General features: G+C 47.4%; 1 protein-coding gene across 1 annotated transcript; it reads left to right on the forward strand.

Moving 5' to 3' along the window:
- Positions 1 to 1183: 1183 nt before the first annotated feature.
- On the forward strand, positions 1184 to 23642 carry LOC8035692 (scoloptoxin SSD20-like). Its single transcript, XM_040216839.2, has 6 exons — positions 1184 to 1257; positions 3040 to 3332; positions 5925 to 6112; positions 7485 to 7725; positions 11596 to 11709; positions 23377 to 23642. The coding sequence occupies exons 1-6, from the start codon at positions 1230 to 1232 to the stop codon at positions 23527 to 23529; spliced, it is 1017 nt and encodes a 338-aa protein (XP_040072773.2). The 5' UTR covers positions 1184 to 1229; the 3' UTR covers positions 23530 to 23642.
- Positions 23643 to 25198: the final 1556 nt, after the last annotated feature.

A 25198-nucleotide genomic window follows, 5' to 3' on the forward strand; every position in this document is an offset into this window, starting at 1 on the left:
GGCGTCTGGCGTACGAATCACGTCGATCGTTCTCCTAGATTTTGGTTTTGTATGGTTTTGATCGAAAAATTACGAGCAGCCATATTTTCAGTCACCGAGAGTTTCTCTGACGCATTTATTAATCTTAACCATGTCGAATTAACCTGAGACTGGGGTAGAGAAGAAACATCAAAACGTAGAGGGACAGAAAATAGACAGGACGACGTCTCTTGTTTCTCGCGATCACCGCCAGGGTATTACTCACGGCTTCTGGTTTGCGAGATTCGAATCCCTGAGGACGCCGTGGAACATGTCCAGCCCGCTCTCGACCAATGGTGCCTCTTCATATGCCTCCTATACTCTCCAATGAATGGCGATTCGCTAGCGTTCTGAACGTCGCTATCGGCACGCCACGACGGCCTCTCCGCGTGCGATGCGGAAAGGCCGCTTCCCAGATAAGGTGCGGTGGAGCTGGCGATGATGCGAGGCTGCCGCCGCTAGCCTTTGCAGCACTTCTGCGGCCCGTTTTACAGGCTGCTCGGCTCCGGCAGCAAAGTGCGGCGGTCTGTGAATTGGTAAACTTTCCGAACTTAAATTTTTTTTTAATTGTTACACAATTTCTTTTTGCTATATCCGGGAGAAGCGCTCATTTTCAATCCCTAAAAACACAGAAATACACCCAAAAAGTGTAAACTGAAACGAGAAATCGTAATCGCTTCGTCATAGCCGCTATTTCGCTATAACCGACTTCGTTATAAACGTTGGCGACAGTACTCTTCACGTGTTTGCGTATTCTTTTTTTTAAATATCAAGTTGCGCAGTTTTTTTTTTTAGACACCCTTACGCTGTTTTTGGCAACTTTGTTTTTATCTGCCCCCCCCCCCCCCCCCCCCCCCCCCCTCTCCTCCTCCGAACACCACATTGGAAAATAAACGAATCGAATGAAGTTGAATCACCCGCTTCGTGCAAAAGGAATGGCGACTGCCAGGGTTGCCTGATGATGTTTCGAAAGGGGGCTATTTGTCAAATTTGAAACTGTTTTTTTTATTTCTTGAGTTACCATGTGGCACTAAGGTTTTTATACGGGGTTATTGTCACGCTTGTTGCGCAGCGAAATATTCTGCAGTAAGCTGGTGAACGGGTCAGTGCTCCGCATCAACGAGACCCTGCGAAATCCCGCGCTTGCCGATTCGCTGAGCCTCATCGCCAAGAATGGCGACAGGGCGTTCTACAACGGCTCCGTCGGGAGGATGCTCGTCAAGGACATTGAAGTCAACGGTAAGCGCGTAGATACACCGAGTAAGCTAATAATAACTTCAATAACTACGCTTACGATCAACGAGACATCCCCAACTTTCTTTAGGCTATCGGTGGCCGAGCGAACTAGCGGTCCCCAAGGGCCCTTTCTGGACTCTTGGCGAAAAAGTCGGCGAGAAATCCGGCGGCTATGATTGGCCGGCGGCAAGGTCAAGGGGCGTTGGCCGATCGCGGCCGCCATATTTCTCGCCGACGTTTTTCGAGGTTAGGGCCCCGGCTTGGAGCACGTGAAGCGAAAGCTCGCGCTGCATAACCCAGGTGTCCAGGATGTAATTCCTATATCCCGTCCTGAGAAGGCATCCCGAACGTTTCGGTGACAAATTTAACAGTAAGCAGCCGACACAAGCCAAGTATGCCGAACGGTCGGACAAATGATTCGGGGCAACACATCTCTGTACTTGAAAAGGGCGTTGGCAACTGACAACAGCTTAGGAGATATATTACGAAGGCATGCTATAGGCGCATTCAAGCCGCGACGTTGAGCCGTCGGCGTTTGCGAAGGGATCGCGCCGCAGCGCACAGTTGTCAGGCGCAGCAGCGTTGCATATGCCTCAGCTTCGCAAACATTCGGACCAATGGTTCGCGGCGAAAAAGAGGCGCGCTGCATCTTGGTCAAGTAAGCGGCCCTTGAAGGCATACGCTGCAGTGCGAGTCATCAGAGCGAGCGCGGGCGGCCAAATCCCAGCGCACTCGTCTCTCGCGTCGCGATTGACGATTCAGAGCTCTGCCTATAACCCTATGAAATGTGAGCGGGTGTTCATAAACGACTCCTCTCGACTACACGCGGGTCAAATGAATAAAAAAATGAACTGCTAACAGTGCGATGGGAATGGGTAGCAAGGGTAGTACTCACCCGGGAAACGACGCGCGAGGCGGCGTGTTGTTCGTCGGCACTCCTGTCGAAAAATTCAAAATAAAGACACAAATAGCATATATACACAAGACATATCGCGCGCAGAAGAGAAACACTTAGAAGCAATAAAACATACACTGGAATAGATAAAAATAGGTAATAGAATCAAAAACATAGGATTAGAAGGAGACAAGCGGCCAGGCGAGGGACAGTTTCTCCCACAAGTCCTCACGTGCGGGCCTGGGCGCTTGGGAAAATTGAAAATCGTCTATTGGTGATCTGGCATTGAAGTTATTCAAAGCATAGTCCCATAAATACAGGTATTGAGGTACCCCAGGCTGCTCTTGCCCAAATTCCGGCGAGAAACCCGGCCATCGTCTACAATATGTTTACTGTCTGGAAAGTGTAATACACGAATCATCGCGTATTAGACGAGTCATCGCGTCTTGAAAGGATGATTCATAGACGTATCCGGCGAATCATCGCATATTGAACGAATTATTCAGGGGCGTGTTGGAGGAATCAATCGGAGACGTAAAAGAAGAGTCATCACGTTTTGGACAAATTATTCGGACACGTAATGGGCGAATCATTCGGGGGCGTATTAAACAAATCATCTCGTATTAGAAGAACCATTCCGCATTAAACGAACATGCCGGAGACTTACTAGATGAATCGTCGTGTATTGAACGAATCATCCATAGAATTATCAGACGAATCATGGCGTTTTACCCGAATCATCGGCAGAGGTATTTGACGAATCATCACAAAGGTCACCCCTATTGTTTTCGCTCTTTCCTGTTGTCCACGTCTCCGAAGTAATCGAGCCCAAAGTCTCAAGGAACAGCAGAGGCGGCATCGCCGAGTTCTCAATTTGCATTGTCTTCAAGGTGGCATCATTACCATGGAAGACGTACAAGACTACTACGTGGACGTGACCGAGGCCCTTGGCCGCACGCTGCGAGACAACGTGAGCGTCTTCGTGCCCCCGGCACCGTCTGGAGGACCCCTGCTGGCCTTCATGATTGCGCTCATGGACAGCTACCGCCAGCAGAGGCCCGGTGGCTCGGGCTTCTCGCTGGACGATAGCGAGGAGACCATCCATCGCTTCGTGGAGGCCATCAAGTTCACGTACGCGAAGCGGATGGAAATCGGTGACCCGGGCCACATCGACATGCGAAACGTAGGTTCACCGAGCACTAAACGGGTACGATAGACTTTTTTTCAAAAGTGCGCGCCGACTAAAAGTGTCTTCTCCAATTATTCGAGTACGCCATTGTCTGGGAGCGCACACTGATCCTGTACTGTACACGAGCGATGCGTCAACATTCCGGCGATGACTAAAACCTAATCACATGCCTTGTTTCTAAAGAAAACAACAAAAAAAAATGAACGCCTATGTTGCTAGACGCGGTCTTGAAAAGTGTCTATGGCAGGGATCGCCATCCGATTCTATAAATTAAAAAGTAATGTCCTGCGTACATTATACATATTGAGACGCTGCTTACAATCAAGTCCCCATTTGTGCCCACGAACCCTGCGTGGGCACTGCGCTTGCGCAGAATTGCGAGATTCGCGCGAGAGCTTCGCATGCGCCGACCGCAGCGCTACCGTTCTGGCATGACGTCATAGCAGAGAGGGTAAAAGAGAAAAAAATGCACTCCCCCTCTCGCCCCGCATCTCGTCCGCTCCGCCGATTGGGCTGTAGCTAGCGTCCGGCTGGCGTGCAAACTCTGTTTAAAATCGCGTCATTTTGGAACTTTCAAGCGCAGATGCGCAGATTTGGGTATGCCAGTTGTCGTGTAATACTATGCTAGATAAAAAAGACTAACAGAGTCCAATTGCGCTGTTATCTGCGTGCAAATAAAAAAAAATAGGGAAAACTGTGTCAGAGTGGCCGGTCTCTCCGGCGAAAAGTGAATCCGGTGGCTGTACCTTTTTTACCATACTAGGTACGTACTAGTGTAGGCCCTTTAGCGAACATGAGTGGAAGTCTGAATAATAAATAAAACGTGCTCTCGTGCCGCAATACACGCAGTAGTTGAGGGTAGTACTGCCGGCTGACTCAACAGCTATTTAAGTAACGGAAAAAAGATATGCTAGTTGATCATTTAGCGAAATAGAACAACAGAGAGATATAGGCTGATTTTGGAGCAGCCACAACTATTCTAAGAACGCAAACCACTTCACAACGGCAGCCACGAGCGAGAGTTCGATGTTCCGTACTGCCCGCCGATACAGCCCAAAGATGGAGAACGGCAACGTCCCGGTTTGTCGTCTGCTAGCGGAGTCGGCGCGTGCCCTCTCTCTCGTTTTACCCCGCGAACCCTGCGGAACTTCCCGGATGTGTGGAGAGGGCGCTGCGGTCGAACAAAATGGTGCCGCCCAGAGAGCGCTAAATGGAATGGTCTATATACGCCAACAAACAGCCTCCGTTTGCCCGCACAGGATGTGGGCGGCGCGCGTGCGCGGAAACAACATTGTGTGATATGAAGCGTCTGCACATGAGTGCCGCCGACAGCAGCGCCCTCACAGCGATGTCACATCAGAGCCGCGCGTTGGTTCATAATATAAAAAACCTAGAGCGCCTACCTTTGCGCAAAGCATTAGAGAGAGTCAATCTGTGCAATCTACGGAGGGAACTCGGAGAATGAGCAAACTGGTAACACGTATAGATATAAAAGAAGAAACAGCCTGTATCGGGCATTGAGCCTGACGCTTCCTCATGCTCGATGTATTTACACTTACTATAATCCTACTGTGCTCGTAGTGACATTTTACTTGCTCACCGAGGAATGTCCCTACAGACATTGCTGTTCTAAGAGGGTAGTAAGACCTAAAACTTACTGCGAGACGAGGCAAGGTAAACAAGAACTTCACAATATTTTTTTTCTTTTTGCCACCTGTCTTTAAAATAATGCGCCACGTCTGCTTCTTCCTTCTTCAACGATTGACGTGACGACCTTTGTGCCAACTGCTGGTGTGCTTACCGCCCTGCTGGTGTGCTTACCGCCCCATCCCGCCTATGAATTGAAAGTGGTCCCAATGTGGCCACAAGTCGCGTCACAGGAGCCGGCCTGTCACGCTGTCGGATGTCGCGATCCTGGTGAAATAAGGCGAGCGGATGCAAGGGTCGCCGTCGTCGCGGCGTCCCGAAATGTGTCTGCCCTGGTTTTCATCGACAAACTGGCTGCAGGGAGCTGGCTACGGCAAAACGAGCATCTGCAGCATCCCCCACCGCTGCTCTGCCACCGTCAGGATCGGGACAGGCACATTTGTGGCGTATTCAGTCGGAAATCAAGGGACCACATCTGGGGACGCGGTAAACCAATGCCACTTGGAAGACAATGCCTGCCTATGGCGTCATCATTATTCGATCTCCGACGCGCCCCAAGCGGGAAACACCTGAAGCTCAATGAGAGACGCCGCATAGAAGCAAACGCGCCCGTCTTGGCGTTGCCGTGTTTTTAGCGTCGTGCTCATAGTGAGACGCTGGAAGGCGTGGTGGCGGCGATGCTGACGCGCCCTAGGTGGCGCTGAGAGGACCTACTAGACATATCTTTAGATTTATAACTCTATGTTAAATAATGTTAGGGAAAAAAACCACATCGGCTAGGTGGCGCAAGTTGCCGCCTGATTCAAAGGGTTCAGCCTCATCTTTCCAGTGGTTACGTGCACGAAAGAAGGTCGAAGGTCTTGTGTCTTAAATGGAACACACCAGTCGGAAACGTGTTCCGGGCACCATAATGCCAACGGGATACCGCTTTCTTCTCAGGTTCTGGAGCAGCTCGCATCTGAATCGTTTCTGGCGGATGTCAGATCCAAAATCCGCGGCACGCCGTTCAGGGACATGCGCTACTACGGTGTCCGCTACCAGAAGATCGAGAGCCACGGTTCGGGCCAGATCGTCATCCTGATGCCCGACGGAGATGCCCTGGCACTAATGGGCAGCATCAATGGGCCGTGAGTGCAGCACCAACATTCTTTCCCGTAGAATACTTTTACGCCCTGGACTGGGCGAGTTTCGAAGATACGTTGCGTCACATGACCTTTGATCTTGGACCTTTTCAGGTAAATTTAGCGGGGAAGTCGAAAGACTAAAGGACCGATGGAATTGAAGCATATGCCAATTGAACTGCTTCGTGTGTGTGCGTGTCTTTCCAATGCATAACTGTATTCAACGATCCGCTGCCTTTAGGGGGATTCACCCGCTCGTTACTGAATGGGCAAAAGTGAAATTTGGGGGTTTTACATGCAAACTGAACGAAGGGCATCAGGCACGCCTCAGCGGAGGACTGAGCATTATTTTTGACCACCTGGGGATCTTTTGGTGTGCAACCGAAAGCTCGGTTACACGGCACCTCTTCCGCAATATGCCTCCGTCATATTGCGGGCACCTCGGCTGGGATTCGAACACTGAATGGCTAATTGGGCGACACAAGTCTGAGTTTATGGTATGCACGAGAGTGCTGGTTCTTTTGGAGGTTCGTTGTGAAGACATATGCAAGGTCAAACGTGTCCTTTATATGTTTCCTTGAAAACGTTGTAGATTTTTAGTAAATCCAGAAATATTACCGATTTGATTGCTTTGAGCGCATTATCATATGATTTTTAAATTAACAGTACCTAGAAGAAAAACAGCAAAACGTAGGGGGGTTTCCCCGATCTTAATGTTAAGACCATGGCGAGATGACTACATGTAGGAGTATGTGCGTATTTGTGTAAATAAATTTGACGCGACAGATTTGTTTTCAATGAGTTCTACAATTATAATGCAATTAAATGCAATTGTGCAAGTTCAACGAGATGGCGACACCAGCATCACGTACCCTAAGCAAGAGCGCTTGTTGTTGTTTTCTTTTCTTGAGCTCGCATGGATGACGGCTCGCGGCACGTACGTTTGCCGCCAAGATTGGTTCTGCCCATCGTTGAGTTTACCCTGTAGTCCAGACAATGATCCGTGTGTGATTAATGTCGGTTGCGCCGTACAATAACTGGCACCAATGAGAGGCAACTGATGTGCGACGAAGTAATGGCAAGTGGCAACGCGCTATTCGCAATGTCTCACCACCGCGCGCAGCGCCTTTACTTTCAAATAGACTGCGGCGGATACCATAAGCTGTGCCAGCCAATCCAACGATAAGAACGTGCCCCGTGACCTCGCCCTCCGCGTGCCCCCAAGCCAAAAAGAAAAGGCATAGGCCCTGGGTAAATTTCCTTGACGTAATTTAACGGTGTGCTTTCATTTTACTTTTCGATAATAGCGTATACGCAGTTCTTTATGGTTTCGTGCGCGAGTACATCAAGACGATTCGCCCAAAAAATGTGCCAACAGGCTCGGCGCCCTGGCCCTGTCCCCTTCGACGGGCATCCTGCTGAACAACGAGATGAACGACTTTGCCATCCCCGGCGTCAAGAACGCGTTCGGGCTGCTGCCCAGCCACGTCAACTACATCCGGCCCGGAAAGCGACCCACGTCCTCAATCTCGCCGCTGGTGATGACCGACGCCCAGGGTGACGTCACAATGGTCGTCAGCGGAACCGGCGCATTCAGCATCATTACCGGTGCCGCGCAGGTTCGGCCCATGAAAGCAATACACCAGCTTGCTGCTTACACAATCATAAGTCCGCGATGTCCCGCACAAGGCGGGGACATTGCGCGTGTGCAGGAACCAAGCAGGTTTGCTTGAAGCGTCTGCTAACGCGCCGTGACGACGACAGCGCCACCACAGGGGGCGCGGTGATGTCAGAGAGTCGAGCTTTGATTGGAAGGATAGTGGGTAGACACGAGGGCTGGTTACCGTTTGTCTCCGTCCACCGTATTCCTCCAATCAGAGAGAGCAAGGTTGTTGTTGACTCCTCGCGCAAAAGGGATCAATGGCGTCGACAGAATGAGGTGGTCGGACGCCGAACGCCATCGTCATTTGCTGGTCCTATACTTCGATTCCCCTTAAGCTGAGACTAGAAGCTCCGTCTTCAGCGAGAGCTTTTTCTCCATGCTAAAACAAGCGTGAACGCGTAGGCACGCGCAACTAAAGCACTGCGGAAGCCAGCGAGCTCGCGCTGAAGGCGGAGCTTCAATAGTCACTGCTTAGGGGTGAGTATAGCAATGTCTGTCTTCCCTTCCCGTAGCCTTCTGAAATTCATCATCGGTTTTTAACGAACGAGAACTTATAGCCTTTGAGAAACAGAGGAAATGCCTCTAAGGTTTCTTTGTTTTGGTCGACTAACAACTGCATGCCTGACGCTCAACAAAGAACGAGGAAGCCCTGGCCTAGTTGTCTATGATCCCCAGTCATAGAATCTGTCGCTCCTCGCGGTCAAGACAGACAAACACATACACATAAACTGAAAGCGCATGGTCAAGGTACACAATCTGGTTTTTGTTGGATTAGCCGCGAAAAAGACACCCAAAAAATATGCTGAGAGCCGCGACGTTGTGCTTCTGACGTTTATTGATCGAAACCAGACTTCCACGGTACTTGTTCCAATTAATCAAATTACTCGTAGTCTGTTACTTATTGAAGTAAACCTGTAATCATTTATATGTTTGTTAGGGAGTATTCAGAAAAGTAAATTTATTATTTTGGCACTACTAAAATTACTTGTAACAGTCACTATTTTTCCTTCCCCTTCAAGTGGTGCCCTTTGTTTGCACAAGTTTCCTATAATAAAGCAACAATGGACCAAGTCTCTGACAGGAGGATAGTTACTAAAACTGGAGGACTGAAAAACAAGGACTTCAGAGTTGCGTGATTTCAATCGAATAATGGACAGTATAAAAATCCGTTATTAAACCGCAAACATTTTTTTTTTATATATTTGGAGTAATCGGGAATGCAACTTTTACATTTTCAAGTAACGGTCAGTTACTTCTCCAGTAATCAAGTAATCTAATTTAAGACTTTTAACCAATAGTAATCGTAATATATTACTTTTTTTCTGAAAGTAACGTCTACAAGACTGATTGGAACCATCAGCTCGCAGCCTTTGCTGCACTCCGAAGACACGTGCAAGTAATTTACCATGGAATACATCGTATTCTGCGAAAATTCAATAACCTTGGCGGCGCCGATAGCCTTTGCGTGGTAGATGGCTGCTGCCACCTGTAATCGTGTAAACCTCGTTGAGACAGTGGAGACGGCCGTCTCTGCTGCCTCGGCGAATCCGGTATCTCGGTATGTCAACCGCAGCCCTCTCTCTCGCAGCAGCGCGGAAGCGCGGCACCGTGCACTGCATAATGAGTGTGCGTTCTGTCGGACGCGGCGTTTCCAAACCGCTTACCCCCCATTCACACTGGAAGCGGATCCGCGTTCGCGAAGCGGTTGCGAAAGCGGTTGTATAAAGATCCAGTGCAATGCGGAGGGCAAGTTCGTCTGCTTCTCGCGCAGGGGGTAGCGGTGACGTCAGAACTCCGAGCCCTGATTGGCTGATCGCGCCCCCCTATCTGAGCGTCGTCTGCTCCTTTGCAACGTCGTCTGCTCGCAACGTCGTCTGCGTCTGTCTTACCTTTCCTGCGACTTTCGGAATTGCAGAGGCCAGATTCACGAAACGATCTTGCGCCAAAAGTGTGCGTAAGACATAACTTAAGAACAAATTCGTATTCACGAAACGAAATTTTCTTAAGTTTTGCGCAGGTTACGACGAAATCCAACGACAGCTCCGAAGCTGTCTTACGCACTTCTTACGATCAAATCAGCATGGCCGACAACGTCGCGGTCGCGACGACCCACGGACGTTTATTTTTTTTGCGTGCGGTTCTGACGCGTCCCGACTTCAAGCAGCAAGAAAAAAGTAAAAAGTACTTGAAACAGACCACGACGAACAAGAACGCTGGATCCACAAACACCCGGGAAAAGCTCCCACGGCCACGATCCCACCGAACGCGACCGAACGAGCTGGGCAGTTAGGCCTAGCAGGCTCTCGCGACTCGGTGACCGTCTGCCCACTACCGGCTGGCGTGCTGAGTGGAATATGCCCGCGCGACCCTTGTGAACCCTTCCCGTATAATATTTTGATTGCTGACCTCAATTTTAGATTAAGGGGTCAATTTCTTCCTCTTGTTATCTCCTTGTTTCCCGAGGCAACGGTGACTCTCGCCGATGAAAAAGCGGTGAATCTCCGACAGACGCAGCAAAGGTAAAGCAGCCATCGCTTTGACCGCTTTGACTAGCAGACGTAAAGCAGACTACGTTAACTGCGCCAACCCGCCGACGCCGTTAAAGAGTGAGGGGTCTCGCCGCACACGAATGGAGGGAAAAAGTATTTGGGAGGGAACTTGCCTCGGTTCTAAGCAAAAAAACCTCGGCGCCCCGGGACACCTCGCCAGTGAGTCCTTTGACTTCTTTCCTTGATGCGCGTCTGCTAGTTGTTAGACAAAAACAACGTACCGCTCGAGTTATTTCGTCTGCCCTCTCTTAAATGCGAGGTCGAGTTCGCTCCGAAAGTCGCAGGAAAGGTAAGACAGACGCAGACGACGTTGCGAGCAGACGACGTTGCAAAGGAGCAGACGACGCTGAGATAGGGGTCGCGATAAGCCAATGAGAGTTCGGCGTTCTGACGTCACCGCTACTTCCTTTCTTATGCGCAGAAGACGAAAATGAGCCCACTTGCGAGGCGTATTGCACGCGCATTTGATGTCATCAAATGCGCGTGCAGTTGTACTGAATCCTTATAGACGCTTTGCAGCAGCTGTGCATGGGCGCCGCCATAACCGACCTTCAGTTCTTGTTTCCTATTATTACATTTACTTCACTTCATCGTTACCATAGCGGGGCAGGTTATTGCCATTTTAGTTTCTAAAGTGTCCTTCTCCGCAGCATTGGCCTTTCTGGAGGCTTGTCAACGTCCGCTTTAGTGGCTGGGCAACTGGGAAAGACAAGAGAAGGGCAGCAATGGCGGCCGTAATTTGGCGCGTGTGTAAAGCGTCTATACAACCGCGTTCGCAACCGCTTTGCGAACGCGGATCCGCTTCCAGTGTGAATGAGCCCTTAGAGAGGATTTAGAGTTGTACACGTGCCGTTTAATGCAAATGAGCGGAGTAGAATATACACCTATACTGAAGTATTTGACATGGGCATTCCTCTTCCTCCTGGTACTAAACCGCACGCATTATTTCATCCTCTCTCGCGCTCGCCCTCAATCACGATCGTCTCAGCAAAGCAAGCTGCGTAGTTGAAAGGGCATAGTTGCTTTTCGGTATAAAGAGGCTTTAACTACGGTGTCTCTAGGAGTTTTTAGAGCGTTTTAGGGAACGCCTTTTTGCATATCCGATGCGGTACGACGGGCCCTCCGGTACGAACTTTGCATGTGCCACTGCGGAAGTCTCGAACATGTACAGTTCTTACCCTTACCGGAGTGCCCACCGTACCTCATCGGATATGCAAAAACGGTTCCCTAAACCTCTCTATTCTAGCTTTCTTTTGAGTTAAATTTTAAATACGCAGGTGGTGATGCGGGCGCTGTGGATGAACCACACCATCAAGGAGGCCATCGACGCACCCAGAGTTCACCACCAACTGTTCCCCGACGAGGTGTTGGCTGAACCTAATCTTGACGTGGTAATTAGAGACGCCAAGGGAACTTCCCTCGCTCGCCGCGGTATACGATTATCCTCATTAAAACGAATTCATCGATTAACATTGTCTCTAATAAGCTTTAGTGTAAGGCCTCGTACTTAAGACGAATTGTGGTGAGAGGAAAATAGGGAGAGTAGATACGGGGTGCAATTGGGGGGGGGGGGGGGGGGGGGGTGATCTTAAAAGGGCTGTAGCTATTCGCGACTCCAACTAACTATAGGTGGCGCCACTCATTTTACAAGATGGCGGGTTTAGTGAGGGTCAAAGATGCGTGCCGCTGTTGAGCCTGTCTAGTGTGCTGGCTTCACTAACCGACATAAATTATTTCTGGTAATACGAGGAAGCTAATGTTTTATGAGCGCAGGTCACCTCTTTAACCTGAAACAAGAACGGTGTTTAGCGTATTATTTACGGAAGGATGCGCGTTTTAATTGTGGAGCGAAACCGAAACTTACCTCTATTTTGGATATATTTTCTCGATATAGGTCTTAATTTCGGATTCTTCCATGACTCAAGATGTGTCTCACATCGTAATTATTTACTTAGAAAAGTTGTTCGCGGAAACTTTATTTTGTGACACATACTGTTCGATCCAGGCTGAGATTTGTAGTTGTTGAAAAAATCAGTGCTAATATCTGTGCGTTCTCGTTGCCTTTTTCTCGCTCAGATAATTGTCATGGGAAATAATGACAATTATCCCAGCACAAAAATAAGAGAATAATTCAAATTTTACATTATGTCCACGAAACGCATAAACTAATAAACGCTGCTCTCACTGCAACAACCCAAAGATGGAATCCGAGTCAGACAGCTGAAGTGAGTGCGTGTTTTTATAGCACCGCGTGACGCGTAGGACTTCATATTACATCCAGTGTTTGACTGTCTGTCTATCTTGATAACTATGTCAGAGTTTTTCATATGCTAAAAAGAAAACAGAATCATACCTTTCTGGAAAGACTATTTCTCGTGATCTTGGCGTTAATTGGAGGCATACATTGCCACGATTTGTATTAATAATAATAATATTAAAATTCATATATTTGAATCAGTAATTCTTCAAGCTCTAATATAATTTGTTGCTTATGGTCTAATTTTAAACGCTCGAAGAAATATGACAATGAAAACTGCGCTAATTATCATCACTGGTTCCAATTGCTGCATTTTAGTTACCAATAAAATAAAAATAGTCTAAAATCAATGAAAACATTCTAGCTAATGTGAGAAATCCATGTAAAATTACATTAATTGTGGGTAAAGTATATTGTGCTATCAAAGTCGCGACTTTTGACAACCGGCGAAACGTCCAAAGTCGCCGCCAATATACTTCTAAACCAAATGCCCAAAAGTAAAAAAAAAAAAAAACTTTTTTTTCTAATTATTAGTTTTTTTAATAACATTTATTTACTTTTGTATTTGCTTGCCGTCGTTTTGCCAATCTCAGCCTTTCCAGTTCGAAGGAACGCCTACCTGCTTGCACGTCTGCTCACTGCAGCGCGTTTCGAAGGCGTTGGAAGCTGGTGAAACAGTAGTGAGTTTTAATATTGCGTATACGAGCGAACTCAAGCCCTGTGCGTTTACGTTAGCTTTGCGTATTCCACACTGCGCGTGCGCGGAGCCCGAAATTGCGGTCTTGGACGGCGCATGGCGATGATGCGCACGCACGTGGGGCACGCAACTCTAACGCAAAAGCACACCGCTTGCGTTTGCTTCTATGCGCAGTACTAAAACTCTCTAATAAGGTACATTCCCATAACCGACTGCAGCACCACGTTGGGACAGTGAAGAGTGTTGTTTGCATTCGGAAATGACATTTAGCGAGCCATGATCGTGAGCAGTTCCGCCGTGCCCGCTGAGCAGGAGAATCGGCGGAACCTCACTAGAGCGCTTCCCGTTTCCGCCGCGGGAGGGCGAGCGTCGAACTGGAGACGCGAATATATAATGGTAGCAAGATCTCTTCCGCAATTTAAAGAACACCGAAGACGATAAGCATTTTGCTATGGGAGTCCTGAATACCCGTGCACTCTCTTTGTTCTATCATAAAATTCTTGCCAATTCATCGTAGTAAGTTACGCTCTTCAGTTGGTGCAGCATCACGCACTGCTAGGTCAAGCCTCGTTTATAGACCAAAGTTTGAAATAGTCTCTCAAACGCAGGCTATTGTGAAAAGAGGTACTGAACTTAAAAAATATATATATATATATATATATATTTGCTTTTTATAGCACTCCTGACATCAGTGTTGTTCCCGGAGCTTCGTGACTATGCATTTGTGACCAGTGATTTCCCTACACACCCCCTAGGGGGGGGGGGGGGGGGGGGCGTACAGCCAACTTGTTTTTCTGAAGACACCCCCTTGTTTCGCAACGACTCCTCTATTCTCAATGCCCCCCCCCCCCCTCCCTCCCTTCCGACCCCCGCTCCCCCTAAACTTTTAGATACGCTCCCCCCCCCCCCCTAATTTCAATTCCTAGGGAAACTTCTGTTTGTGACGTTCTTGCACCACGTTATGTGCGAAGGCTTCTAAGAAACGGAGTCTTGCAAAAAGAGCAGCCCCCTATTGTTTCTTGGCGTCAGCATAAACAAACATGGCGGCGCCCATGGAACAGAGCAGACACTGCTCATTATAGACACCTCTGTTCCCCCGATAATTATTCACAATGTGAGTCGTCTGTAAGAACGAGCCAGAAAGTTTTGCATTTTCCCAGTTCTTCCCTCAAAAATGTTGTTTATACTGCGGCGTATATATTCACGGGGCTCATATGAACGAAACGTTAATATAAATTTCGCGATTTGGTGGTTTTGCCATATTGCCCTAACTCCGAAGCTGTTCTCGCTGTCTTTTCAGTGCCCCTAAAGTCCTTATGAATTTAATGCTTTAGCAGTTTTTTTTTTTTTTTCTCGAAATGAATTGTTCAAAATTATATCTATGAAACTCATTTTTCGGTTCGTTTTCGTCACATATCTGTTCTTAACTCAGGTGGACTGTGCGTAAAACTTGCGTGCCGAGATTTGAGAGTGACTCCAAGCACTCGGTCGGCGTCACGTGGTTTACGGGCCTCGTTTCCAATAAGAACCGCGAGTAGAAGGCGAAAGCGCCGGTCGTCCGCAACCGTCTCCAACCTAAGTGTCCCCAGCCTTCGCTCAGCCACTCTTTGTCCACTACCCTCCTAGCCACGCGACGTGGACGGATGCACATACGCAACCAATCTACGAAGGAGGTGTCTATTTCTTGCGAACGCCCCCCATGGCTTGAGTTGCCCCCTCTCTTAAATCTAGGCTCTTTACGTCAACCTATCGCCTACGAGCGCATATCTCGTAATACCTTAGAAATATTTTGCTGCTCCAATCTCGTGTTCGAGTGTTACCGTGGACACGATTGGCTATAACACGGACAAGTGCTTTGACTTCGTCTGCTTCGCGCCTATACGGACAGAAAAAAGAGAGAGGAGGAGAGGAAAGCTCGCGAAGGTGTCAGAACTACGTGCTCTCCTTGAAATGATGAATGGATAGACGTAAAGGTCTCCACCGCACTGCCTTCGTTTCTTCTGCACTTGTCGAACAGGTTCGAATGTGGAAGACAGACGCCGAAGGCAGGCGTTGTGCATTCTAACACATTCGACGAGTGCAATGGAGACCAAACCAGCTATAGCTTTGCGTCTACCTATGAATCTTGCCAACTAGGGTGCCTCAATGTGCTTCTGTATTGGAGAGAAGATCGAACAGTCACGCTTCTAGCGGTGTACGCTTCAGTTGTGGAGACAACAAGCCGTATTCTCTCGTTTGGTTTTCATCTAATAAATCGAAGATGTCGATTCGAAGGCCGCTCCTTGTGCAGCCGAAGCACTCGTCAGAGCAAAGCTCTCGTGCCCAAGTCCCGGAGAAAAGCTCCGCTACTTTTGTGCGGGCCCGGAGAAAAGATCACCAGTCTTTAGACAGACCCGGGGAAAAGCTCACCTAGAAATCAATTTTTATGTAAGGTAGTCTTTATCTATTCAGTGTTTATTCTATCGTGTGAATTTGTTCCTCTATTCTTGGACTGGGTTGAACATTTTAGAAGCAGTAGTGGAAATAACTCTACAGGCGTTCCCGTGCAGGGGGTAAACATTAAAAAAAAGCGCTTTGCGGCAGCCATCATTCCGCTTTTGTGTCCAGCGTTTTTTCGCGTGTGTTGCCATATTTGATTGTGACATTGCCGAGATAGAGGAAATATCAATTTTATTTAGCTGCTCATTGGAAGAGCTTAACATATTAAAACCGTGTCTTTTTAAAAGTCGACATGTGAAGTTTTGGAAATGTAGCATACGCAACTAGCACATGAAAGGTAATTTAATATATAACAATTCAGGAAGGAACTACTCAGGCGGCAGCCTACTACACTGGTTATATTTCCGCCCGGCTATTTTTCAATTACCGGTTTATATATTTTTATTCGATTTCAGTTTTATTGTGCTACGAATTCTGTAAATAGGTATTCTTAAACATATAATATTTGTTCGTGAAATGCAGTATGACCGCTTGCACGTATGGCATCCGAACATGCTTCTATTGAGGGAGCGAATTTCAGTTGAGGGAGTGCTCGGTTCACAGATTCGAAAGTGAGCTTGTCTCCGCGTCCGTCAAAAGGCCGGAGAGCTATTCTCTGCATCGGACGGCTTGGCGGTGAGATTTTCTCCGGTGAGTTTTCTTTTGGCATTCGGGTCAACTGAACACAGAAAAAACGAGGACACGAAAGAAAGGTCTGAACAAACACACCGCTGACTAACAACTGACTTTTACTTTTTTCTCTATCCAGCCTAGGCTCTTTCTTCTTCGTCCTATGGCAGATTAAACACGTTTAAAAACCTTTTGGCCTACCACTCAATAGGTTGTGGCAAACCGCAAATTCTGTCGTTCTATTCCTAAACCGTAATTGACGAGGTGCTCACGCAATCTTCAGCGTGTTTCACATGCAGCGGTTTTGGCCCTAGAGCGGCGCAATTTCTGCCGTCGCGGCGCTCTGGCCAGCACCAGCGGTTGAGCGGCACGAGCTCCGCGACGGCAGAAATCGCTCCGCTCTGGGGCCAAAATCGCTGTATATGAAACACGCTTTCTTCTGTTTCTTCAATGGCCAAGGCCTCCAGCACTTCACGCGCAAAGAAGTTCTTGTTCTTATGAAGGACGGCCATGGTGAGCTCTGCATTACATCCACGGGTTCGGCAATGAGCTGACAAATGTCCCGCCGATGTACTTTTCACCAACGCTGAGTGCTCCCTTGCTCTATCGTTTATACATCGGTCAGTTTGGCCGATGTAGCTCTTCCCGCAAGAGAGGGGAATATGATAGACCACCCCTGTTTCGCATTGGGCATAGCGTGTTCTATGGGCTGTGTCACATATCGGCTGTTGATCACATCCTTTGTTGACCCTGCGGCACATGGCATTTGCTTTGTTCGGTGCCGAACAAACAACCTGAATGTCATGCGTGCCCGTGATCTTTTTACAGCGGAGCTGTTAAGGGAGTTTCCCCAGTTTCGTCTCCGTCACCAAATATATGTCGACACAAACCTCTGTACAGGTACCAACATCTATGAGCGATGGCGTCATCCAGACAACCGAATTTCCGTTTGTCTGGTGGCCGCCGTTGCACATAGATGGCGGCAACCTTTCCACTCTGGTTTTCACCAGCGTGGAAGGGCTGAATTTCTCTAGGCGTCGTCCTAGAAGTCGTCTTTAACTTTGCCCTAGACGTCATCCTTAAGGTCGTCCGAGAGGTCCTCCCGGAGGTTGTCCTCGAGGTCGTCTTAGAAGTCATACTCGAGGTTGTCCAAAATGTCGTCCCTGAGGTCGTTTTAGGCGTTATCCTAGATGTCGTTCCTGAGGTCGTCCTACGCCCAGTCCTCTAGGCATTGTCCTCGAGGTCGTCTTAGAAGTCATCCTTGAGGTCGTCCTTAAGGTCGTCCTGTAGGCGTCGTCCTTAAGGTCGTCCAAGAACTCGGTTCTTGGGGTCGTCCCACCATAGTACAGTTTCGCTGGTCTTCCTTCTTCACCAAATCGGAAGGGCTGAAAGTTTTTAGTCTGTGAATCACTCCATTGATGTAGGGCACAACCGCGATTTTGCATCGCATTAGTGAATTCACCACTTCCTCGCCGCTTGCTTCTTTTCGCTTCAGTTTCTTGGAGAGGCTCTCACATGCGCTTCCTAGGAGAGCGCTCGGGTAACCAGAATAGCGTAGTCGAGTGATTTATTTTTTTAAAGCTTGTTTCAAGTTGATGATGACAAGACTTGCTTAGCGCAGAGACAAGAGCAGCACTGGCAACACTTTTTTTTTGTGGTCTTCGAATGGCCTGACACCTAGGGAAGAAACCTCTTACTCGATCAGGGTTTCTTAGCGCCAACAGATGTGACTTGCTTTGACCTCCAAAATGAGGTCCAAGAACTTGACTGACCAGTTTTAGCTCGTAAGTAAACAATGATTCAGGGCAACTTTTCTTTTTTTTGGAAACAGGTCAAAATTCTTTTTTTACATCCGTTCCCTGGATCGTCCCCCTTAGTGTCGCATAGCACCAAATAGTCATCAACGTACTTAAAAAAGGCTTTCACCCGCGCGCCATTCAAGTTCTCTTGAATGTTCCTGCCGGGTGCTGCAAGCAACAAATCGCAAAGATAAGGAGCGACCCGAGGGCCGCTCCTCATCATTGCCGCTCTTTTGCACGAAGTGTTGCCCTTGATGGGCCACCACTGTCGCTGCCAAGTATACACTGAGTAGTTCCAGGAAGGCGTCGACGGTAAATCCAGCCAAGTTTTGGAATGTTGTTGTTCCTTGCTCTTCAATGGCTGTTCGAAGAATCAACAAAAGGCCTGTGTGTGGTATTGAGTAATACATATCCTGGATGTCGACTGCAAAGGCAGAGACGACACCAGATCCATGCTCCTTTATATAACCTATAAGTTGTTCTGAACTTTGAATCCGGTAAGGATCTTTGCACTGAGCCAGTGACAGCTGTTTCGCCAAAAAGGACGATCCATGGGCCTGCCATGTTGCCCTTTCCGGTACAATGGCCGACCCTCGAAGCCAGACCGTACTAGGCGAGGTTCAATTTCTTTGTTATGCTGTGTTAGTAAAGATCGGGCTGTGCGGACATCAACCTCGATAAAGCGTCTCCTATTGTTCGATCTCCTGCCCAACGCTGCGATGCCATCCTTCGTAGTACCTAAAGTCACTAGATCTTTGGAAAGTAGCGCCATTGTCTTCTCTACCTGCTAGCCAGATACAAACGGATGCTAAGATATAGACGACCAAAACCTTGCAAGGCGATTGGCTAATCTGTCTTCGTTGCCATGGAAGTCGCCATCTCGGTCCGTTCAAAACTTCGAAGAATCCAGAGAGTTCTTCGAAATCAGTCGCGCCAAGATCACCATGAAGCATCATCGTACTGGAAGCGTTCCTCGCCAATATAAGCGTCTTTGGCACTGTGTATGCAATCAACTTATCAATCATGCCCATCTCCACCCATCTCTTACAATTATATTGTTCTTTTTTGCGTATTTTAATATAGTGCAAAAGCGCTTGTTTCGTCGGTGGGTGGATAGAAAGAGTTCTGCATACAACAAACGTCTCCATAAAGCTACTCGTCGCCAGCAAATTTAGATCAGCTCACCAAGAACGGAGTGGTCAAGGATACATTGCTCATTTCACGGACCAAGTTAGCGACCACACGGGGAGCTTGGTGCTACTTTCCCACGATCAAGTGACTTTACTATACTCCGTTTCCCCTCATGTTGTACAGCGGAGAAGGCTAGAAGCGCGAGCTCATAGCGTTGGAAGCTGCTCTTAGTGCACGAGAGCTTGTGCCGCAGTGATGTACCCTATAGCAAGGAGCTTGTAGGCTTTCCTGCGGTACATCATAAGGTGAAACAGGGTATAGTACTTGATGCCGACAGCACGAGCACACAGGGAAAGGGCGAAACAACCGTCGAAAACATGATGTCGCCGCAGCACAGGCCAGGGCGAGAGCGCGTGCAGGGACGCGCTCTTTCAGACGCTTTAAAACAAACAATACTGATAGGCGTTTAGAAAAAAATGGCCACGTGCCACCACCCTAAACAAAACACACACGAAGGCACCCAATTCCAACCAGAGCTCGGCGTTTTGACGTCCTCGTGAGCTCTTGTCTCCTCCTTTCTCTGAGTTTCTGCCTATATAGCAGACGACCAAGTTGTGGCGTGGTCGCCAACAGACCTATTGCTAAATTACCCAAGCATCAAGGAGAATGCCGGGATTGGTGTTCCACGCTCCACACACGCACGCCTTCCCCGCATAAAAGATTCAAAGTAAATAACCAAAAGAAAATGTTGGCAAACTCCAGTAATGTTTGGAGGTGGGCTAGTCGGTGATGCATTGTAAACATAGAAATAAAACAGCGCAAACAAACACAAGGACAAGTAGAAGGAGGGACACAGACACAGCGCTGACTCACGACTTATTTTCTTTCTCATCTTTTTAAAACATTTCAACATAAGAAAACAAGAAATGAAAAATAAAAGAAGAAGAATCCAGCATGTAAGATATCCTCTCTGTCATATGCCATCTGAGGAATTTTTTACACAAACTAAACATTATATACCATTACAACAAAAAAACAAATTAAAAAAACAAATTAAAAAAAATTAAAAAAAGCCAAAAACCACAGCGCGAGCCCTAATGCTCTGTGCGTACCTGTCTTGCACGCGGACTCTTGGTATGTCGGAACCCTTTCCTGGCTGCATGTAGGCACGCGCCTGTGGTTATAGGATCACTCCCATGGAAGCAGAAAGAAAGTGTTAAAGAGACGTGCCTAAACTCCGAAGAAACTCGTACTCTTCACTGTATAACGTCACTGACTCTGAACTGACGCATAGACGGGACCGTGTTGTCGAATGTAAAACGCTTCATGAATTTCCCTTGCCATTTTTTGTGAATGTTTAGCCAAAATGTCAATGTCACTTAACCGAGGGGAACAACCACACCTATCACAATGAATGGCTAGGTGACCCGAAGGTGAAGACCTCAAAGACAGATAATGCTCCCGAGCTCGAACATTAATACATCTGCCCGTCTGCCCAATATACAGTTTCCCACATGAAAAGGGTATTTTATAAACGACCCCCACAGCACAAGCTACATATTTGATGCGATGGTTTATTCCGCACCCTACACGCTGAAGTCCTGCTCTCTCAATGGACGCACACAAACGGGATAGCTTGGAAGGTGCTGAAAAGACTATGGGAACTCCGTATTTAACAGCCACTTTTTTGATCCTGTGGGAAAAACTGTGCAAATATGGTATTACCACCGGTCGAGAGGCAGGCTTTTGTCTAACATTGTCAAGTATGTTAAGGGGATTCCTGAATAATTTTAAAAGAGACTCCGCTACCCCCACTATGACAAGTTTCGGGAAACCCGCTTTTGTTAACCTATCTACTTGACACAGAAAGCTGTTGAAACTTCTGTGAACACAGGATTTCAATAAAGACGCTCTCAAACATGATTTTGCAATAGCTCTTTTTACAACTTTTGAGTGCGTTGATTCATAGCTAAGGAGGGACTTTTTTGTTCTAGGCTCATAAGCCCAGCATAGGTGACTCGTTTCAAGACGAATGTTGAGGTCCAAAAATTGCAAAGCTTTTTTAGTTGGAACCTCATTCGTAAACCGCAGACCTCCAGAGCACTCCCGAAAGGTGTCTAATGACTCTGAGACCAAGGCCCTATTACTTCTTTTTTCAAACACTGTAAGTTAAAGCTGCTGGTTTCAGATAAGGAGGGAGGATATGCAGTTGTGCCAGAACATATATTTAAGGAAAAGTCTACACAAGCCGTGTCAAAAAATTTCAAACCTGTTCCAGATGTGGTACTGGGCAAGGTGAAGACGCGTGCTGAGCAACTTTGTAAGCAGCTTGGTTTAGAAAGGCTCAGGAAGTCTGTCCAGGCGGCTCGTGGTCTCAATCTGGAGGTTTTCTTCTCTGTGAAGACCCATAAGGACACTATGCCGTTCAGGGCGATTGTTACACAGAGAGAGTCATGGCAGCTGCATGTCTCGAAGTATCTCCAGCATCACCTATCTTCTTTGAAGTTAACTGATCCTTTTTTAGTTCGAAAAGTTCGAAACGAAAAAAAACGAAACATAGTGGGGGTAGCGGAGTCACTTTTAAAATTATTCAGGAATCCCCTTAACGTACTTGACAATGTTAGACAAAAGCCTGCCTCTCGACCGGTGGTAATACCATATTTGCACAGTTTTTCCCACTGGATCAAAAAAGTGGCTGTTAAATACGGAGTTCCCATAGTCTTTTCAGCACCTTCCAAGCTATCCCGTTTGTGTGCGTCCTTTGAGAGAGCAGGACTTCAGCGTGTAGGGTGTGGAATAAACCATCGCATCAAATATGTAGCTTGTGCTGTGGGGGTCGTTTATAAAATACCCTTTTCATGTGGGAAAGTGTATATTGGGCAGACGGGCAGATGTATTAATGTTCGAGCTCGGGAGCATTATCTGTCTTTGAGGTCTTCACCTTCGGGTCACCTAGCCATTCATTGTGATAGGTGTAGTTGTTCCCCTCGGTTAAGTGACATTGAAATTTTGGCTAAACATTCACAAAAAATGGCAAGGGAAATTCATGAAGCGTTTTACATTCGACAACACGGTCCCGATCTATGCGTCAGTTCAGAGTCAGTGACGTTATACAGTGAAGAGTGCGAGTTTCTTCGGAGTTTAGGCACGTCTCTTTAACACTTTCTTTCTGCTTCCATGGGAGTGATCCTATAACCACAGGCGCGTGCCTACATGCAGCCAGGAAAGGGTTCCGACATACCAAGAGTCCGCGTGCAAGACAGGTACGCACAGAGCATTAGGGCTCGCGCTGTGGTTTTTGGCTTTTTTTAATTTTTTTTAATTTGTTTTTTTAATTTGTTTTTTTGTTGTAATGGTATGTAATGTTTAGTTTGTGTAAAAAATTCCTCAGATGGCGTATGACAGAGAGGATATCTTACATGCTGGATTCTTCTTCTTTTATTTTTCATTTCTTGTTTTCTTATGTTGAAATGTTTTAAAAAGATGAGAAAGAAAATAAGTCGTGAGTCAGCGCTGTGTCTGTGTCCCTCCTTCTACTTGTCCTTGTGTTTGTTTGCGCTGTTTTATTTCTATGTTTACAGTTGGCAAACTCGCCTGCAAGATGTAATAGACCGATCTCACCAAGCGTTCGGCGCATGCGTGACGCCGCCATAACTTTGGTTCGCGGGAGGCAGGCAGCAGTGCACAAGACGGCTCGTGCCGCCTCATGCTCCACACGCGCAGAGCTCCAGCGAGCTTGTCGCACGTGCAGAAAGACTACAGCTCCCTCGATGAATTGCGGCGGCGGTGGCGTAGTCAAACTGGCTGGTGAGATCGGTCTATTTGTTTTAGGTATTTGCTTTAAAAGATTGCCACTGCGGAGGCCAGCACGTGCGGCGCGTGGAACACCAATCCATGCATTCTTCTTGATGCTTGGGTAATTTAGCAACAGGTCTACTGGAAGAGCACGATCACCGTCCTTCGCATGCACGGCTCGGGAAATACGAAACGGCCACCGGTCGCGTGTTTCTATTGCCGGCTGTGTTCACGAAGCTACATTTTCTCCTTCCTTCTCTCACCTTTCTAGGACGTGAAGCACGGTCTCAAGGCACGAGGCCACAGGGTGGCCGACTACAGCTGGTACGGGACCGTAGTGGGCATCTCCCGCAAACCGGGAGAGATCATCCACGCCTGCCGCGACTATCGCCCCTACGATGTCAGCGGAATAGACGGGGACTGAAGCACACCGCTCACGACTATAACGTCACCGACAGCATCAGAACGGCGAGGGGTCCCTCTCAAAACGCCCGGCCTCCACCACGCGAATTCCGCCGTGCCTTGGCTATGCTTGCAAAGCACGCGCGGGCACGCGTAGCCGAACCGGCTGCGCGTGCATCGTGTTGGAGGCGGGAAAGCTGAATGACCTGTCCGCCGTTTTCATTCTGTTAGTGATTATAGCCGTCTCGGACTACCGGAAGCTTTCGGCTCAGGAACCTGTTGACTGCATCTACGTCTTCTCCCTTCGAGAGAGGATCAAACTAATTTTCCGATTGTGAATGTATTATATATATTTTTATTGCGATACTTTATGAAGGGTGCGTGCAGAGCACGATAGTGAATAGCAATTCAGCTGTATTCACGATTCGAGCGGAATGGTGGGCTGACAGTTTTTGTATTTTTATTCGTGAGTTTCGAATTTTTATTCGAGCGCCTCCTTCATCTTGTATTTTGTGTTAATGGGTGCAGTCGCATCTTTGCGACAAACCAACAAGATATGAATGTCGCTAGCCTGGTAATTACCTTTGGCGATTGCCGACTCGCTGCTTCATTGCTAATTGCCTGCTTGATCGAGCTCTCCTCTCCGAAGTTGTCTGTCTACTTCCAGCTCCGAATTCACGGAAGAAGTATGAAGCTTTGTGGATCGTTGTATTTGTGAAGTCGAAATTAATTCCAAAGTAAATTACTACTTTTGACGGAAAGTGTTTGTACTTGTAATTTAACCAAATTTTGGCCTCACTAATTTTTACCCCTAAATTACAATTACATTTTTCGTAGTTCTGAAAATCTTTAGCTTCGTTTTATGAGTCGCCGAGAGGCAAAAATAAAACGGAGCATCTGTCTCCTATTCGTTTCCAAAGTCGAGGGTTTTGAAAACGCGAGACTGCACCAGGGCTCCGATCGTGGACGTGCAGCTGAGTAACTCACAACGTCACGGTACCCGCAGAGGTGAGACAGAAGTTGCCCTACACAGAGACACGCAGCGAGAGCGATTTTCAGTAGAAATCAACCAAATATTGTGATTGTGACGTGTATATTGAATAACGTATTAGGACTTATGTCGGCCAAGATCACTGGGGAGATTTAGTCTCTAATAAATTTTCTCAGTGCTTACTAGCGATCATAAGCTCTTTTTACTTTAAACTATGGCGGCAAAAATAACGCTAATATTCTTGATGATGCTGTAAATGATAAAACAACTGCTCGGATCATACTTAAAATTACACACCCCTATCATCAATAAAATCTGGAAGCAAAGACACTATGTGATGAACGTAAAACGATATAGTATACTGTATGCTAAAGGTTCAGCTAAGAAATGAACAAATGTATTTCGGGACTGAAAGGAATTGCGAAGTCCTATTTTAATTACTTTCTAAAAGCAATGCATAGTTGTAAGCAGTGCATTTATGTTAGATGAATCCATATTCCAATTGAACAAGGTGTGTTCCGTAAAGTTGTGATTATAATGAAATTACATTTTAAAGTAATTCACCCAAATTTAAGGGAAAACTAGATTAAGTGCAAGTAGTCGGAGTGTTATTCCTGCCTCTCCATTGTTATTGTTATTTTGGGAGCCTCGCCATGCAGGCCACACACCAGATCATGACCACGGTTTAGCAATCTTGGAG

Source organism: Ixodes scapularis, unplaced genomic scaffold, assembly GCF_016920785.2.
Source record: "Ixodes scapularis isolate PalLabHiFi unplaced genomic scaffold, ASM1692078v2 PGA_scaffold6__148_contigs__length_123643588, whole genome shotgun sequence".
Lineage (NCBI taxonomy): Eukaryota > Metazoa > Arthropoda > Arachnida > Ixodida > Ixodidae > Ixodes > Ixodes scapularis.